Genomic DNA, 13,581 nt, shown 5'->3' with positions numbered 1-13,581 from the left:
TACTGGACTGGACTCCGACCCTCCACCCAGGAGAACATGTCATCATCACTCAACATGTTTCTTGTCTAACCTCAGCTGTCCTAACACTTCAAAATACTTCAATGCAGCCGACATGTTGAAACTCTTTGTTGGTGTGTGTAACCTGTCACCGCTTGAGCATAATCAATCAGTCAGTATGTGTCATCGCTGTAAAATGTTAAGGTTGTATTGATTTAAAAAATCATAAATAAACTTTGTTAAAAAAAACATTTGTTGCTGCTTTAATAAATTGTTTCAACACTTTTGTTCATCTGGAAATACAGAAACAGAAGCAAATCAGTTAAGCATGGCTACATTTTGTTGTGCTGAATGGAGCGTGTGCGCCATTGACTGGATGACCTATGAATGGATGTAACAACTTTAATGTGACCTATTGACTTAGAAACTGCATTTTGGAAGCCTCAAGTTCAGCATTTAGCTAATGCCGTGTTAGTTTGCTTGTGCCAGAAGCTCCTATAATTGGATGTGCAGTTAGGAATTTGCAAATGCAGTAAAATCAAATCTATACAATTTGTGACCATGGCTGATTCATTTTATGACAAACATTGGACAAGCTTACTGACAAGGCAGAAAAAGTGACCACAAACATCTATGCCTGCAAATTGTTGCCAATACAAAAATCACAACATTAGACTTTCACCATACACTTTCAATTTATTTTTGCTAAGAAAGTATGAAATTGTTGGATGATCTGTTTTAAGGCAAAAGTGTGCAGCAAGCCATAACGTTTGTCTTACATTCCAATAAAAAACCCTAAAAGATGCCAACAACAAAAACACGGCTGAGGTTAAGTTCAGTGATTGTGTTGGCCAAGGTCACACCAAGAAACTGCAGGCAGATCCTCTCTGTTGCTGAAGGTGATACATCCATAATTATGCATTACTTGATGCCTTCATATAACTGAAATGTGTGTGTTAAAAAAAAATCACCACTGCACAATTGTCATAAATAGAGATGTTAGCTGCAGGGTTGGTTTTTTTTGCTGTAAGAGGTACTTCCGTTGTTAATTTGGGTATTTTGTTATTGGGCCAAAGGGACATTGATTCTTCTTTGGAGTTTGGACCAAACCTCAAGTGGACACTTGTGGAAATGTTCTAGTGCTGAGTGTTGCTGCCAGGTTAAATTTTAAGGAGGGGGGCTGTGTCCATTTATATGCTCTTAAGTACTTAGGGTCCCATGTGTGCCCTCTAGACCTCAGAAGTCCAGACCCCAAGTTCAAAATCGGTGACACAATTTAGAAGTTAATATACTGTGTAATGAGAAAGACCCAATTTTATTACAGAGGGTCAACATTTCTGCCACAAGAACTCTTCTGATATAGTTTTTTTTCCATTTCCAAGTGTTTGCTTGTCAGAATTTCAAACATAAAGGATTAGCATACATGCCTGTTGTGTGACAAGTAACTCAACACCCTGTTACCTAAACAATAATAGTTGTACAAAGATATCCAACAATGGAAACACCCAAGTTAGTTTGTATTTTACTTTATTAAATGTCCTTACATTAGAGTACTTTTCAATAATGCCTTTTATCTTGAGATCGTAAGTCAGTTACTAAGCTGTCTTGAGATGATGAACCTTGTATCCTTGCAACAAAGAGTTACTTGATCCCTTTATCTTGAAAAAGTAAGGGCTGATCAGTATCCACCAGATAAAAACTTTTGTATTTTGGAAATCAATTAAACTAAAGTAAAAGATTGGTCCATTACACCACACACAATTTCAACCTTCAAGATTGAAAAACTTGGAGTTCTATGCCCAAGAGGTTCAATCTTTCAATAAGAGTAGACATAAGTGTCACTACATGTATCATTGTCACACTGAGGGGATGGGATAAAATACTATTCAAACTAGTGGTACTGAGGGATCAGTAAAATATCAAGGATCTTTAATGAAGTTATTTCTTTTCATTCGTTTGGTAAATGAAACAAGGTGTAAGTAACAAATCACACTATCATCTTATGCTTACACATAAACTGCACAACCAACAGTCACCATAACTAGATAATTAAGTAACTCAACCCTCCATAGCTTTAATAATATGCAACACTGTACAGGTTCATCTTTAGAAAAGTCTTCTTACATTCACAAATGTACTTTGGCTGACATGCACCTTTTCATTATGTTTGTTTATGCTGCAGAATTATAGCTCCCTATTGGAAAATAAGACGTGGCTGTTTAAATGAATGGTAGTAAGAGTAAATGTGTACATTAAAGGCTACACAGCACTGGTGTCAACAAAGTGTTCAGAATTACATTGTAGTTATTGCAACTTCCCTTTCAGATTCAGGACAAAGAAAAAAAACTGATAAAGTCTACAGCCATGCTGACCCCCAAAAGGTGAATGTGACCCTAACGTTTGACTTGTCAATATGTACTTAGATGTTAAAATGTCATCCAAGCCTGTGATTTGGCAGGACACCTGTTCCACCCACTTGTTTCACCCATACAACTGAGCTTGTGAGCTCATCCACTTGAATGATGTAAAAACATGACATAATACTCCCAGGAAGCTTCTGAATGGCCACTGTTAAAATGGGAGGATGTGATTGGTAGTTATATGGCCATAGAGCATTTTTTGGCATTAAACCCTGTCATATAAAAGTATCAGCAGAAGTGGTTTACCAGGGGACAACCTTGATCAGACTGCTATTAAACCATGGCAAAGTGCTGGAGTACCATGTCTTTAGTGGCTCTAGCATTGCTAGGGTTCTTAATTGGGACAGAGGTAGAAGCTCAGATGGCAAAGGGCGCTACACCTCAGGCTCCTCAGGCTCCTCAATATCCTCAGGCTCCTCAATATCCTCAAGCGCCAAAGTTCCAACCTGCTCCTCCTCCTCAGGTTCCTCAGGCTCCTCAGGCTCCTCAATATCCTCAAGCGCCAAAGTTCCAACCGGCTCCTCAGGCTCCTCAGGCGCCAAAGTTCCAACCGGCTCCTCAGGCTCCTCAGGCTCCTCAATATCCTCAAGCACCAAAGTTCCAACCGGCTCCTCAGGCTCCTCAGGCGCCAAAGTTCCAACCGGCTCCTCAGGCTCCTCAGGCTCCTCAATATCCTCAAGCACCAAAGTTCCAACCGGCTCCTCAGGCTCCTCAGGCGCCAAAGTTCCAACCGGCTCCTCAAGCTCCTCAGGCTCCTCAATATCCTCAAGCGCCAAAGTTCCAACCTGCTCCTCAGGCTCCTCAGGCTCCTCAATATCCTCAAGCGCCAAAGTTCCAACCTGCTCCTCAGGCACCAAAGTACCCTCAATATGATCAGTCCCCCCAGAATCCACAGGTCCCTCAACCACAGCAACCGCATCATCCAGTGCCACAGACACCTTCTACTTACAAACCAAGTGGGGCAAAGCAACCATCTGCCCAGAGTTGTGAAGTTGAAGGAAGTTTTAGAATTCCATGTGGAGCTCCTGACATCTCAGCTGCTGGATGTGAATCCATAAACTGCTGCTTCGATGGCCGACAGTGCTACTTTGGAAAGGCAGGTGTGTTTTGAAGGCTATGCTATCTTCATAATGTTGTGGTTAAAGTGATTGATTGTAGAGCTTAGTTTGAGTATCAATGGAGGGTGCAATACATCCATTTAAGTGTTTTCCCACTAAGACAAATCCCCTCAGAAAAGCTGTTTAACATCTTTATATTTATACCTTTGGTTATTAATGTTTCATCTTTTAACCTATTCCTTTCTGTTTTTCTGCCACCAGTGACTGTCCAGTGTACCAAAGATGCCCAGTTCATTGTGGTAGTGGCCAAAGATGCCACTCTGCCTAACATTGATCTTGAGACAATCTCACTGATGGAAACAGGTCAGGGCTGTTCACATGTTGACTCTAATTCTGGCTTCGGCATCTATCAATTTCCCGTCACTGCCTGTGGCTCTGTTGTCACGGTGAGACCTGTATTTTATTCTTTACTTTCCAATCAGATCATATGCTTCTGGAGGCTGTGCTCTCACCTGCATTTTTGTTTCGGACCTATTGTAGGAGGAGCCTGGTGTCATAATCTATGAGAACAGGATGTCCTCCTCATTTGAAGTTGGTGTAGGGCCTCTTGGAGCCATTACCAGGGACAGCCATTATGAGTAAATTACCTTTCTTTTTAAAGAGGTTTCTAGAGTTCAATCAAATGTTCAGATCCAAAAACGTAATGCAAGTTCTTGTTTTCAGGTTGCTCTTCCAGTGTAGGTACACTGGCACATCTGTTGAAACTGTGATTGCTCAAGTATTTCCATTAGACAATCCTCCTCTACCAGTTGCTGCTCTAGGACCAATCAGAGTACACCTGAGGCTGGCTAATGGACAATGCAACACTAAGGGTTGTAATGAAGGTACGTGTGTGTGTGTGTGTGTGTGTGTGTATGTGTGTGTGTGTGTGTGTGTGTGTGTGTGTGTGTGGCAGTGTTGTTTGTCTATCATTTCATAATGCCGGCTGTCATAATAACTGGTATCTCTGCTCTCACAGCGGACGTGGCCTACAGCTCTTACTATACAGACGCAGACTACCCTGTGACCAAAGTGCTGAGGGACCCTGTGTACGTGGAGGTTCAACTCCTTGAAAAGACTGATCCCAACCTCGTCCTCACCCTTGGACGCTGTTGGACAACTACCAGCCCAAACCCTCACAGTCTGCCCCAGTGGGATATTCTGATAGACGGGTAACTGCAAAATCAATTTCTTATATTGTCCTGCTTTTAAAAAAAGTGTTGGATAACTTTATGAATTGCAGTTCTTCATATATCTCATGCCATGACATCTGAGTAAAAAAATTCAAAACACTCACTGCCATATACATTTTGATTTTCTTGTCATTGCTTAAATTCGTTTTGTCTCTGCCCAGGTGTCCATACAGAGATGATCGCTACTTGTCATCACTGGTTCCTGTGGGCCCCTCCTCTGGTTTGGACCTCCCAAGTCATTACAGGCGATTTGTTTTCAAAATGTTTACCTTTGTGGACCCCAATTCAATGGAACCCATGAGGGAACAGGTATTAATACAAACCATCAATAAATTTGGCCACACATATGCTGACAGTAATGCTGGCTAGTAATTCTAGCAATGTTTAAATACAGTTTGTAATTCTGTAATGCTAACAATGATGGTACAGGTGGTTGAATGCTTACGTAAGCTAACATAAGGTAACGAAATATTCAAGCAATTCTTAGCCATAATTACAGTTTGTGAGGGACTTATACTTGTATTAAGCTGTCAAACTGCAAAGTTAGCTAAGAACAAGTTAAATGCTAACATCAGCTGATGCTCATGCTAATGTTGTTTCATTTTTAAACATGATTAGATGTGCCTTCTATCTTTGTGCTGAGTCTTTATCCTTTGGGAGTAGAGCATTTGTGTTTCCTGCCTTGGTCTTGACATTACAGAAAAAGGGCCGCCACGTCAACAGGAGAATTTATATTGTTAACACTCTTTTCCTTCTTCAGGTCTACATTCACTGCAGTACAGCGGTTTGCTCTGCTGCAGGGGGCCGATCATGCGAACCATCATGCTTCAGAAACAGTAAGAACTTACATTATTTTATTTATTCATTAATTAATTAAAAAACATTTTTATTGAAATTGTACATTCAACATTTCCATGGTATATACATCATCTCTACATTCTCCTCATAAGCTTTAAAATCATAATTTTAAAATCACATATATAGGCTACCAACAGAATTAAATAACAACAGAAACTAAAAGGAAACTATGTACAACAAGGGAGTAGTTTTTTCTTTACTTAAAATATACTATAAAGCTATTAAGCAGGGAAAATAAAATCTGTTCTATGGAGGGTTACAAAATTAACCCATTTCCTCCAGTTAGCAGTGAACTGCTCTGACCTGTGATTAACAAGTGCTGTAGTCTTTTTCCATGTTGTAAATTTCCATTGTATTGTCCATCCATCCATTTAGAGTTGGGCTCTCCTGTGTCAACCATTTCTTGGTTAACGCCTTTTGAGCCGCAACAATCAGAATGTTCATTAGATACTTGTCTTTTTTCGACCAATCTTTAGGTATAATCCCAAAGTACAACATTTTGATCTCAAGAGGCTTTACATCTTCCAAAATATCTTGTAGGGCATTGTGTACCTCTCTCCAATAGTCATGAATAACAGGGCAGTCCCACATAACATGGTAGTGGTTTGCATTTTGGCTACCGCAGTTCCTCCAACATGTGGGAACTTACATTATCTTAAGTAGAATTCAGAAGCAACATGTACTGAAATCTGACCACGTTTGTTTTTGTGTTTGTAGAGAGAGATGTCGACGCTGTGGCCCAGGAGACAGCTGAGCCAAAGGTTGTGGTTTCTGTTGGACCTGTGATCATTTCCGCTCCTAAGCAATAAACGCTACAGCGTTGAGAACAATAACATGGATGAAAGCATTTCCTAAAAGATTTGGAATAATAAATAACATTATTCAATTATATCTGGTGTTAAATGAATAAAACATTTCATATTTAACTTTTAGTTTTATTACACTCCTCTCAAATAAAAAAGTAGACTTTTACAGGCTTACTGTAATTAATATGGCTTTATCAATGAATCAATGTCTTGTTGTGCTCACCATAGATCAGGGGTGTCAAAGTCATTTCAGTTCAGGGGCCACATACAGCCCGAGATGACCTGAAGTGGGCCGGACCAGTAAAATCATAACATAATAACCCTTTAAATAACGACAACTCCAAATTTTTCCTTTTGTTTTGGCGCAAAAAAGTACAAGTACATTCCACACATTTTCACATTTAATGAACTATCTTTCTACAAAAACACCTATTGTATTTTTCGCCATGATGAGTGTCATAGTCGGGCCGAATATGATATTCTTAAGGACTGAAACCTGCTGCAGACACAACAAGCACACAGGTTTAAGATAAGATAAGATACTCTTTTGTTCGTCCCACAATAGGGAAATTCATGGAGTTACAGCAGCAAACAAGAAGGTGTACAGTACAAGAATACATAGAGACGACAGCTTGGCCATAATTCTCCCAGTCACCTGACACAGTAGTGCTAGTGTTAGTAGTGAAGGAGCGCACCTATGACGCACCCACATGTATGGTAAGCACATGTACAATATGAGACTTCTTCCGAAAATAGTGGATCCACCGCTTCTACGCAAACTTTAGTGTTGGATCTTGAAGTGCTCTAAAAAGTCTATGAAATTCAACCAGATTATGCAAACTGCAAATATTATTTTTCCTCCTCATAGGTAAAAAAACAAATTTGAAATAGTAGTTACTTTTATTGAAAAATTGAAGTAAATGTCTTATCTGCAATTTTTCACTTTGCAAAGTCATCCCGCAGGCCAGAGTCGAACCTCTGGCGGGCCGGTTTTGCCCCCCGGCCATATGTTTGACACCCCTGCCATAGATGGTATAAAAAGTCTAGAGCCTCTCCTATACTGCAGTTCAGCCATCACATCAACACATTGAAATACACAAAGGTAATATCTTCCAATGTGTGATTTCACAATGCTTATGGCACAGTGGGAGCGTTAGGGGCACAGCGAAGCACAACATAAACACACACTCAGACATACACACACACAAACTGCTGCTCTGCCCTTTCAGCTCCAATGATCCTCTGTTACAACGCCCAAGGGCAGATCAGGGGCTGAATGACTTCCTCCATTCCTCCTCTGTGCATTACACATTTCAGATGAGTCGTAACAGGAACATAAATATCCTGGCAATGTGTAAGAGCTAAATGGTATAGAAAAGATTAGACCAAAAATGTTAATTAGAATAAATATGTAAATTCTAGCTGCATCAATCGAGCTGGTTAGTTCTATTTAAAAGACAATTTATTGTGGGTATTTTTTCTATTGTATTTGGTGTTTTAATTATGACATATTACAATGGTACTCATTCTAAAAAAATAGGATAGGGAAAAAACAAGACTAAAAAATATATGCTTTATTTGAACAAGCCCTGAAAATACTACCATGTTTTAATAAAGTCTAATTGTTTAACACACTTATAAATACATTGACACACTGATACAAGCTTTGAAACCTTCATCCTGTATTACCAATTTACAGTGAAAGGCAGATTTTAAAAAACAATTGTCTTTATTAAATGTAAATGTAGGTTGAGATTGAGTTGATGATACTTGAGATTGAGAATGCAGTAAGAAATTCATCCTTCAGATTGAAGTTAACACAAGATCCTAGTCAATATGGAGAAGCAGTAGTAACAAGTTGATGTTGCGGACTAAGATATTGCACTTTGGCACAGTGGGAGATATTTCTGCTATACTGAAGCTACAGTGCTGTCTATGGCAGCATTGGAGATGCTGTCATATGTACTTTACATGAGATAACGCAAACACCATGAAAGTATTGTAGAGAGCATTAATGAATTACCCTGGATTCAAAAAGTATTGGCATATAGCCACAAATTGCTTTATAACTCAAAATAAAGTACATTCATTGCAATCAAAACACTGTGCATTTAAAGATGTGACAGAAATACGTATTTCAATCAATTGTTTTTATATCGAAAGTACGATTCAAGTTCAACTGAACACAGTCCAGAGCCAGCAGGAGGCTTGGATATTAAACTTAAATTTACTTTTCAGATCACATCTCTGATCAGACATGTTTGTCTAGAAAAGGACTAATGACACTCCACACAATGAAATACTTCCAATACTTCTCAAAAAACCTCCTGGTCATTTATTTATCATATCTCATCAATGATTGTCTTGCAAGAGAAAAAGGTAAACCAACACTCTTTTTACGGTACTAAAGTAATGTGAACAATTCTACAGCTTGCAGTAAAAACAGTGTTTTAGCAGTGGCTTTATATCAAAAATGAAACACGGCCATTTTATTTGAAAATTTTCAGGCACGGGTGAGAATATTTGGTGTGCTTTTCTTTACTGACAGAGCAGGATAGTCTTTGTTAGCTCTTGCTTTGAAGGTCCTTGCCACATGATCAAATAAACCTGGTTTTACCAACAGTCACATGAAAAATAAAGTACTGAACAAAAGAAAAAGAAAAAACCCTCACCGCCATGTGTGTACACTGAACCTTTGAGTCCTCTGTTGCTCTTTTCCTGCTCATGTATGCTAAAACAGGCAAACACAGTGTAAGCCATACACCTCAGCTGCGTACATTCACACATCTCCTTCCCATGTCAGTCAGATTTGTCCTTCTTTTTGCCTCCTCCTCCTCCTCCTACTATGGGAACTCTGCTGACGACTGCAGAACAACCAGCAGTTACTCCTCCCGCTACAGCAGTTACTCCTCCAGCTACAGCACACACTCCACCTTTAACCAGCCCCACTCCCATCGCAGGTACAGCAGCTACAGAGCTCACAGCTGTTTTGGTGAGGTCCAGACTCTTTCCTCCTATCCAGGTCACACCGCCCACTGTGGCTCCTAAAGCTCCCTTGGTGGCACCGTACAGGCCCCCTGCCAACCGGCCGAACATGCCCGGCTGTGTCTGTGGGTGGTCCTTGTTGTCTGATTAAAAACAAAAGAGCAACAATTAAGATTAATTAAGAAATATCGTGGCCAAATAGTATTTATCTTTGGAATTGTACCCATTATTTGTTTGTTAATTTAGTGTTTCAAGAATACAGCATAAACCAGTGAAAGTTTCCAATTCAACCTTATTCAGTTATCTGTAAAGTGATAGCAACAAATCTTTGCATAGAAAAAAACCTACAAATCACTCACCAACTATAGCAGTTGATTTTCTGTAGATCACATATGTTAGTTGTACCTGACTCTGGTATCTTGTCACAGACCACTGGCTTAAATTCCTTTAGTAAATCCCAAACTTAAAATCAAAAGCTTTCTTGTTTAATTTTTGACTTATTCACAAAGCTAAGAGAAATATTGCTTATTGAGAAGAGCCAGCCTACATTTAAACCCACTTAACAACTATATAACACTCACATTTGGCTTGAAAAAAAAAAAGAATTACATGGTTTATTGATAAGGACAGTAAATATTGGTTAAAAATGTTAAAGTCCAAAATCAACACAAGTAGTTGATCAAATTTTGTAATTCTAAATAAGCCTTCTGCGTTTCTACTCAACTGAAAAAATTGCATTCATTAAACAGTACAATTGATTCAAATGTGTTTAAGATTAAATTATGGTGGTGAAAAATGTTTGAAAAAGCTGGTGATGTTAATTTGGTGCTGAAAACAACACTCATTTTTTATTTTTCAACACATGCATTATTTTTATTTTCAGTCAAATATTAGTTTGGTCTCAGAATGCGTGAAAAAAAAAAATCATCCAAAGGTTTGTACATTTTCCTAGACTTAAGCTGATGTCTTCAGAGTGCTTGTTGCATTCAACCATTGTTACAAATTTGTTTTGCTGATTTTCTTTGATCTATTTTACTTCAAAACCAAGAATTGTTGTAGATTTCACCAAATATTAGTTCAAAGTTGTGGACAATTGAAGTAGTTGCCAGTTAGATTATCTTTGAGCACATGTTGGTGTGAATAAACAAACATTTATTGCTGTCAAATGACTTTTGCTCTACTTACCTGTAGATTCTGGTTCATCTTTGAGGTATGCAGGCATGTCCTCAGGCACCTGCTCCGCCTGACTCATCTCTCTGGAAAAATAAATGACCTAATTATCAAAGATAAAATAAAAAATAAAAATAAAATCAAAAACAAGTGTGTTGATAAAGTAAAGGAAACTTTGGGGGAGGAGATTTAGTTTTAATACTAAACCACAACCTCAGTTTTGTAATCCTTTTAATTTCTTTTATGTTGTTAGCCTTGATAAACATCAGATTGTGCTTGGTGTTGCATAATTTCCTGTACTCATCACTGTTTTTCTGTTGAGTGTAAAACAGCAGCGTGGCAGTGTGTTGTTTTTTATCCATTTAAAAGCTGCACGCTGAAGTATTCCACATAAAGATATATGTATATATGAGCTTGACACAGCTTACAAATGTATGAGCTGCTTTAACTTTCACACCCCTATGCGGGAAAGGTCATACTGTATGTCGCTAAGAATCTTCATCTCAAAAAGAAAATGTGTTTGATCGAGTCTACAGGGACAGCTTTATCTGACAGCAAATGGTTAAGAGACTGGCAGCAGTGTGCATTAAGGAAGAAAGGAAAATAAGACAGCTTGCTTTGGGTGTGCTGCAGATCCTAAAAAACAAGGCAGACCAGTTCATGCTCTGTCAGAGTTGTACAACTACAAACATGGACAGTCGTTCTTCATTTAAAACAGCTAATGCTGAAGAAAGCATTGTATCCCTTTGAAGAAGTGTTGAGTTTCTTTTACTTGACTTTTGAAATGACAGTAAGCACCAACAAAAACTGTGAGTTCCAAGTCATGGACTACATATCTCTGGCAAAGTTATGATCCCACATAACTCCATTTGGTTGATGGCCACCTTTTTAGTTCTAAGATGTACCATCGGTTTAGTTTTCTCATGTTTGATGTTGATAAAATGTGAACAACGCTTTGTTTGGAAATCAGCTCAGTTAGAGGCACTGCAAAGTCCTGTGTTCAGTGGTGGACAAAGTACACGTCTTCATTACTTAAGTCAAAGTATAGATCCTCCTGGTCAAATATTACTCCAATACAAGGGAAAGTTATTCAGTCAGATTATTACTTGAGTTAAAGTACTTGCCTTTAAAAATACTTAAGTTTTTAAAGTACTTCTTAAAAATGTTGTATTTTCACAAAGCATGATGGCAGTCAAGAATACATAGGAGTACATTCTGTTACATTATATTTATTTTAGAAAACATTACTTGAAATCTCTAAAAACTAAACCATGGAATAAAAACAGCAACTAAGTTACTCCAAGCACAGACAACTTAGTTTGAAATGTTTATCTGGAATGAAACAAATGTTACGTAGCTCAACAGGTTTCTTTCTCAGGTTGGACAGTGAATTTTTTTATGTTTTGGCAGAGTGGGAAACAAGGAGAACATTTCAAACCATACGATTTGCTCTGTGTTTGCTCCACGTTCAACTGTGGAGACGCACGGTGTACAGGTATGACTAAACCACTGAGACAAACAGAACTACACAAACACAGTTTACTGTCTTAGGGATCAGATTTCAGAAAAGAGAAGGAAATTCATGAACTGACTTCAAAGCAAAAGTAGTGAGTAACTAGAGCATTGACAGAAATGTAGTGGAGTCAAAAGGACAATAATTGTCTTCTGATTGTAGTGGAGTAAAAGTAATAAGTATCCCCAAAAAATAATACTTAAGTAAAGTTCAAATACTCCAAAAATGTACTTAAGTACAGTACCCAAGTAAATTTACTTTGTTACTGTCCACCACTGCCTGTGTTTCAGAAACAGATGAACCTAGGTCGACAGTGAAGTCAGTACTTCCTAATAAAACGGTGAAAACATGAAGTGGTGGCCAGCCAACATCTTGAATCTGTGGTTGCTGGTTAGGTTGCAGTTTACATTCATAAATACGAGAGTACCAAGTTGGCTTTAAAAGGCCTGTGACTGTAAACTAGGTAGAAGCTAACTGTAGCATCTGTTTGGTGGAAGTCAGAGCTTACGTCAGGTTTACGTGCACTAACGTTTAAAACAAGGCGTAGATGTTTGCCTAAAAGTCGTCGAAACACCAAACAAGTCACTTATCGATGCTTATAATGAGTAAACTCTAAAGCTATAATGATGTATTTGTAGTTAGTTTTGACCCATTATAAAATGTGTTGGCTTTAGACGCCATAAGTTGTTCAATCAAGTAACAGACACGTCACTCCCGAAGTTACACAGAGCATCACTTTGACGTTTTTACCTTTACATGAACTATATTTGTTCGGTTCATCCTCTTAGTCAGTCCCTCAAACACTAACAGTCGTGGGGATTTACTTAGACGTTGGCTGATAAGATATTTTAGCTCACTTTTATCTTAACTATCGCTGCTGATGGTTCTGCACAAGTTATGATGTCTGACTTTTATCCCCCCTGAACAAGCGAACATAATGAAGCACTTACCTTGTCTTTAACGTTAGCAAACTGACCCGATGTAATGTAGAAGACCTTAACCTAACTGAGGTGGATCAATACCAGCTTCCTCAGCTAGTACCGTAGCTGCTGGGGCTTAACCTGACTTGTGTTATCTGTGTGACTAAATTTTGGAAGTGGACCTCAGTCTCCACCCATAAAAACACAGAGGCACACACTGTTCACAGACTGGAGCTCCAGCTGCAAGCTGAGCTCAGAGAACTACGGTGGCCCTGAGGGAGATAATAAATGTATAAAATATCAGATACTTTTACAAAGCTTGAGACAATTTTACATTTTGGGAAACATTTTTACATTTTGGAATTTTTTTTTACATTATATAAAACAAAATAATTTAGCATAACATTTGTACAAAGTTGGAGACACATTTACGTTTTGGGAAACATTTTTACATTTTATAAAACAAAATAACATCAGCAAAACACTTTTACCAAGGCCTAAAAATATTCACATTTAAGGAAACAAATTTACAAAAGATGAAACACTTTTACAAAGTTGGAGACAAATTTTCATTTTGGAAAATATTTTTAAATTTTATAAAACAAAAGTATCTCCACTAAAG

The 13,581-nt window shown here is 38.3% G+C and overlaps 2 protein-coding genes across 3 annotated transcripts; one reads left to right on the top strand and one right to left on the bottom strand.

The window, feature by feature from the left end:
- The first annotated feature begins 2,697 nt into the window (after window positions 1-2,697).
- LOC117814513 (zona pellucida sperm-binding protein 4-like) lies at window positions 2,698-6,491 on the top strand. Its single transcript, XM_034685890.1, has 8 exons — window positions 2,698-3,517; window positions 3,737-3,921; window positions 4,016-4,113; window positions 4,199-4,359; window positions 4,494-4,686; window positions 4,869-5,016; window positions 5,468-5,543; window positions 6,283-6,491. Exons 1-8 carry the CDS (start codon window positions 2,698-2,700, stop codon window positions 6,372-6,374), a joined length of 1,773 nt encoding a protein of 590 aa, XP_034541781.1. The 3' UTR covers window positions 6,375-6,491.
- A 1,439-nt stretch (window positions 6,492-7,930) lies between these two features.
- Window positions 7,931-13,224, bottom strand: tmem263 (transmembrane protein 263). 2 transcript variants are annotated; one of them, XM_034685888.1, is made up of 3 exons: window positions 12,990-13,224; window positions 10,542-10,612; window positions 7,931-9,499 (listed from the first exon to the last, which is right to left on the bottom strand). In XM_034685888.1, the coding sequence occupies exons 2-3, from the start codon at window positions 10,606-10,608 to the stop codon at window positions 9,171-9,173; spliced, it is 396 nt and encodes a 131-aa protein (XP_034541779.1). In that variant the 5' UTR covers window positions 10,609-10,612; window positions 12,990-13,224; the 3' UTR covers window positions 7,931-9,170. The 2 variants fall into 2 exon arrangements, with proteins under 2 accessions (XP_034541779.1, XP_034541780.1); XM_034685889.1 differs by having other exon boundaries at window positions 10,542-10,629; window positions 12,990-13,210.
- Window positions 13,225-13,581: the final 357 nt, after the last annotated feature.

The sequence above is a fragment of the Notolabrus celidotus genome, chromosome 6 (assembly GCF_009762535.1).
Source record: "Notolabrus celidotus isolate fNotCel1 chromosome 6, fNotCel1.pri, whole genome shotgun sequence".
In the NCBI taxonomy this organism is placed as follows: Eukaryota; Metazoa; Chordata; class Actinopteri; order Labriformes; family Labridae; genus Notolabrus; species Notolabrus celidotus.
The sequence above is the reverse complement of the archived record's forward strand: the minus strand, read 5'-3'. Positions and strand labels throughout refer to the sequence as shown.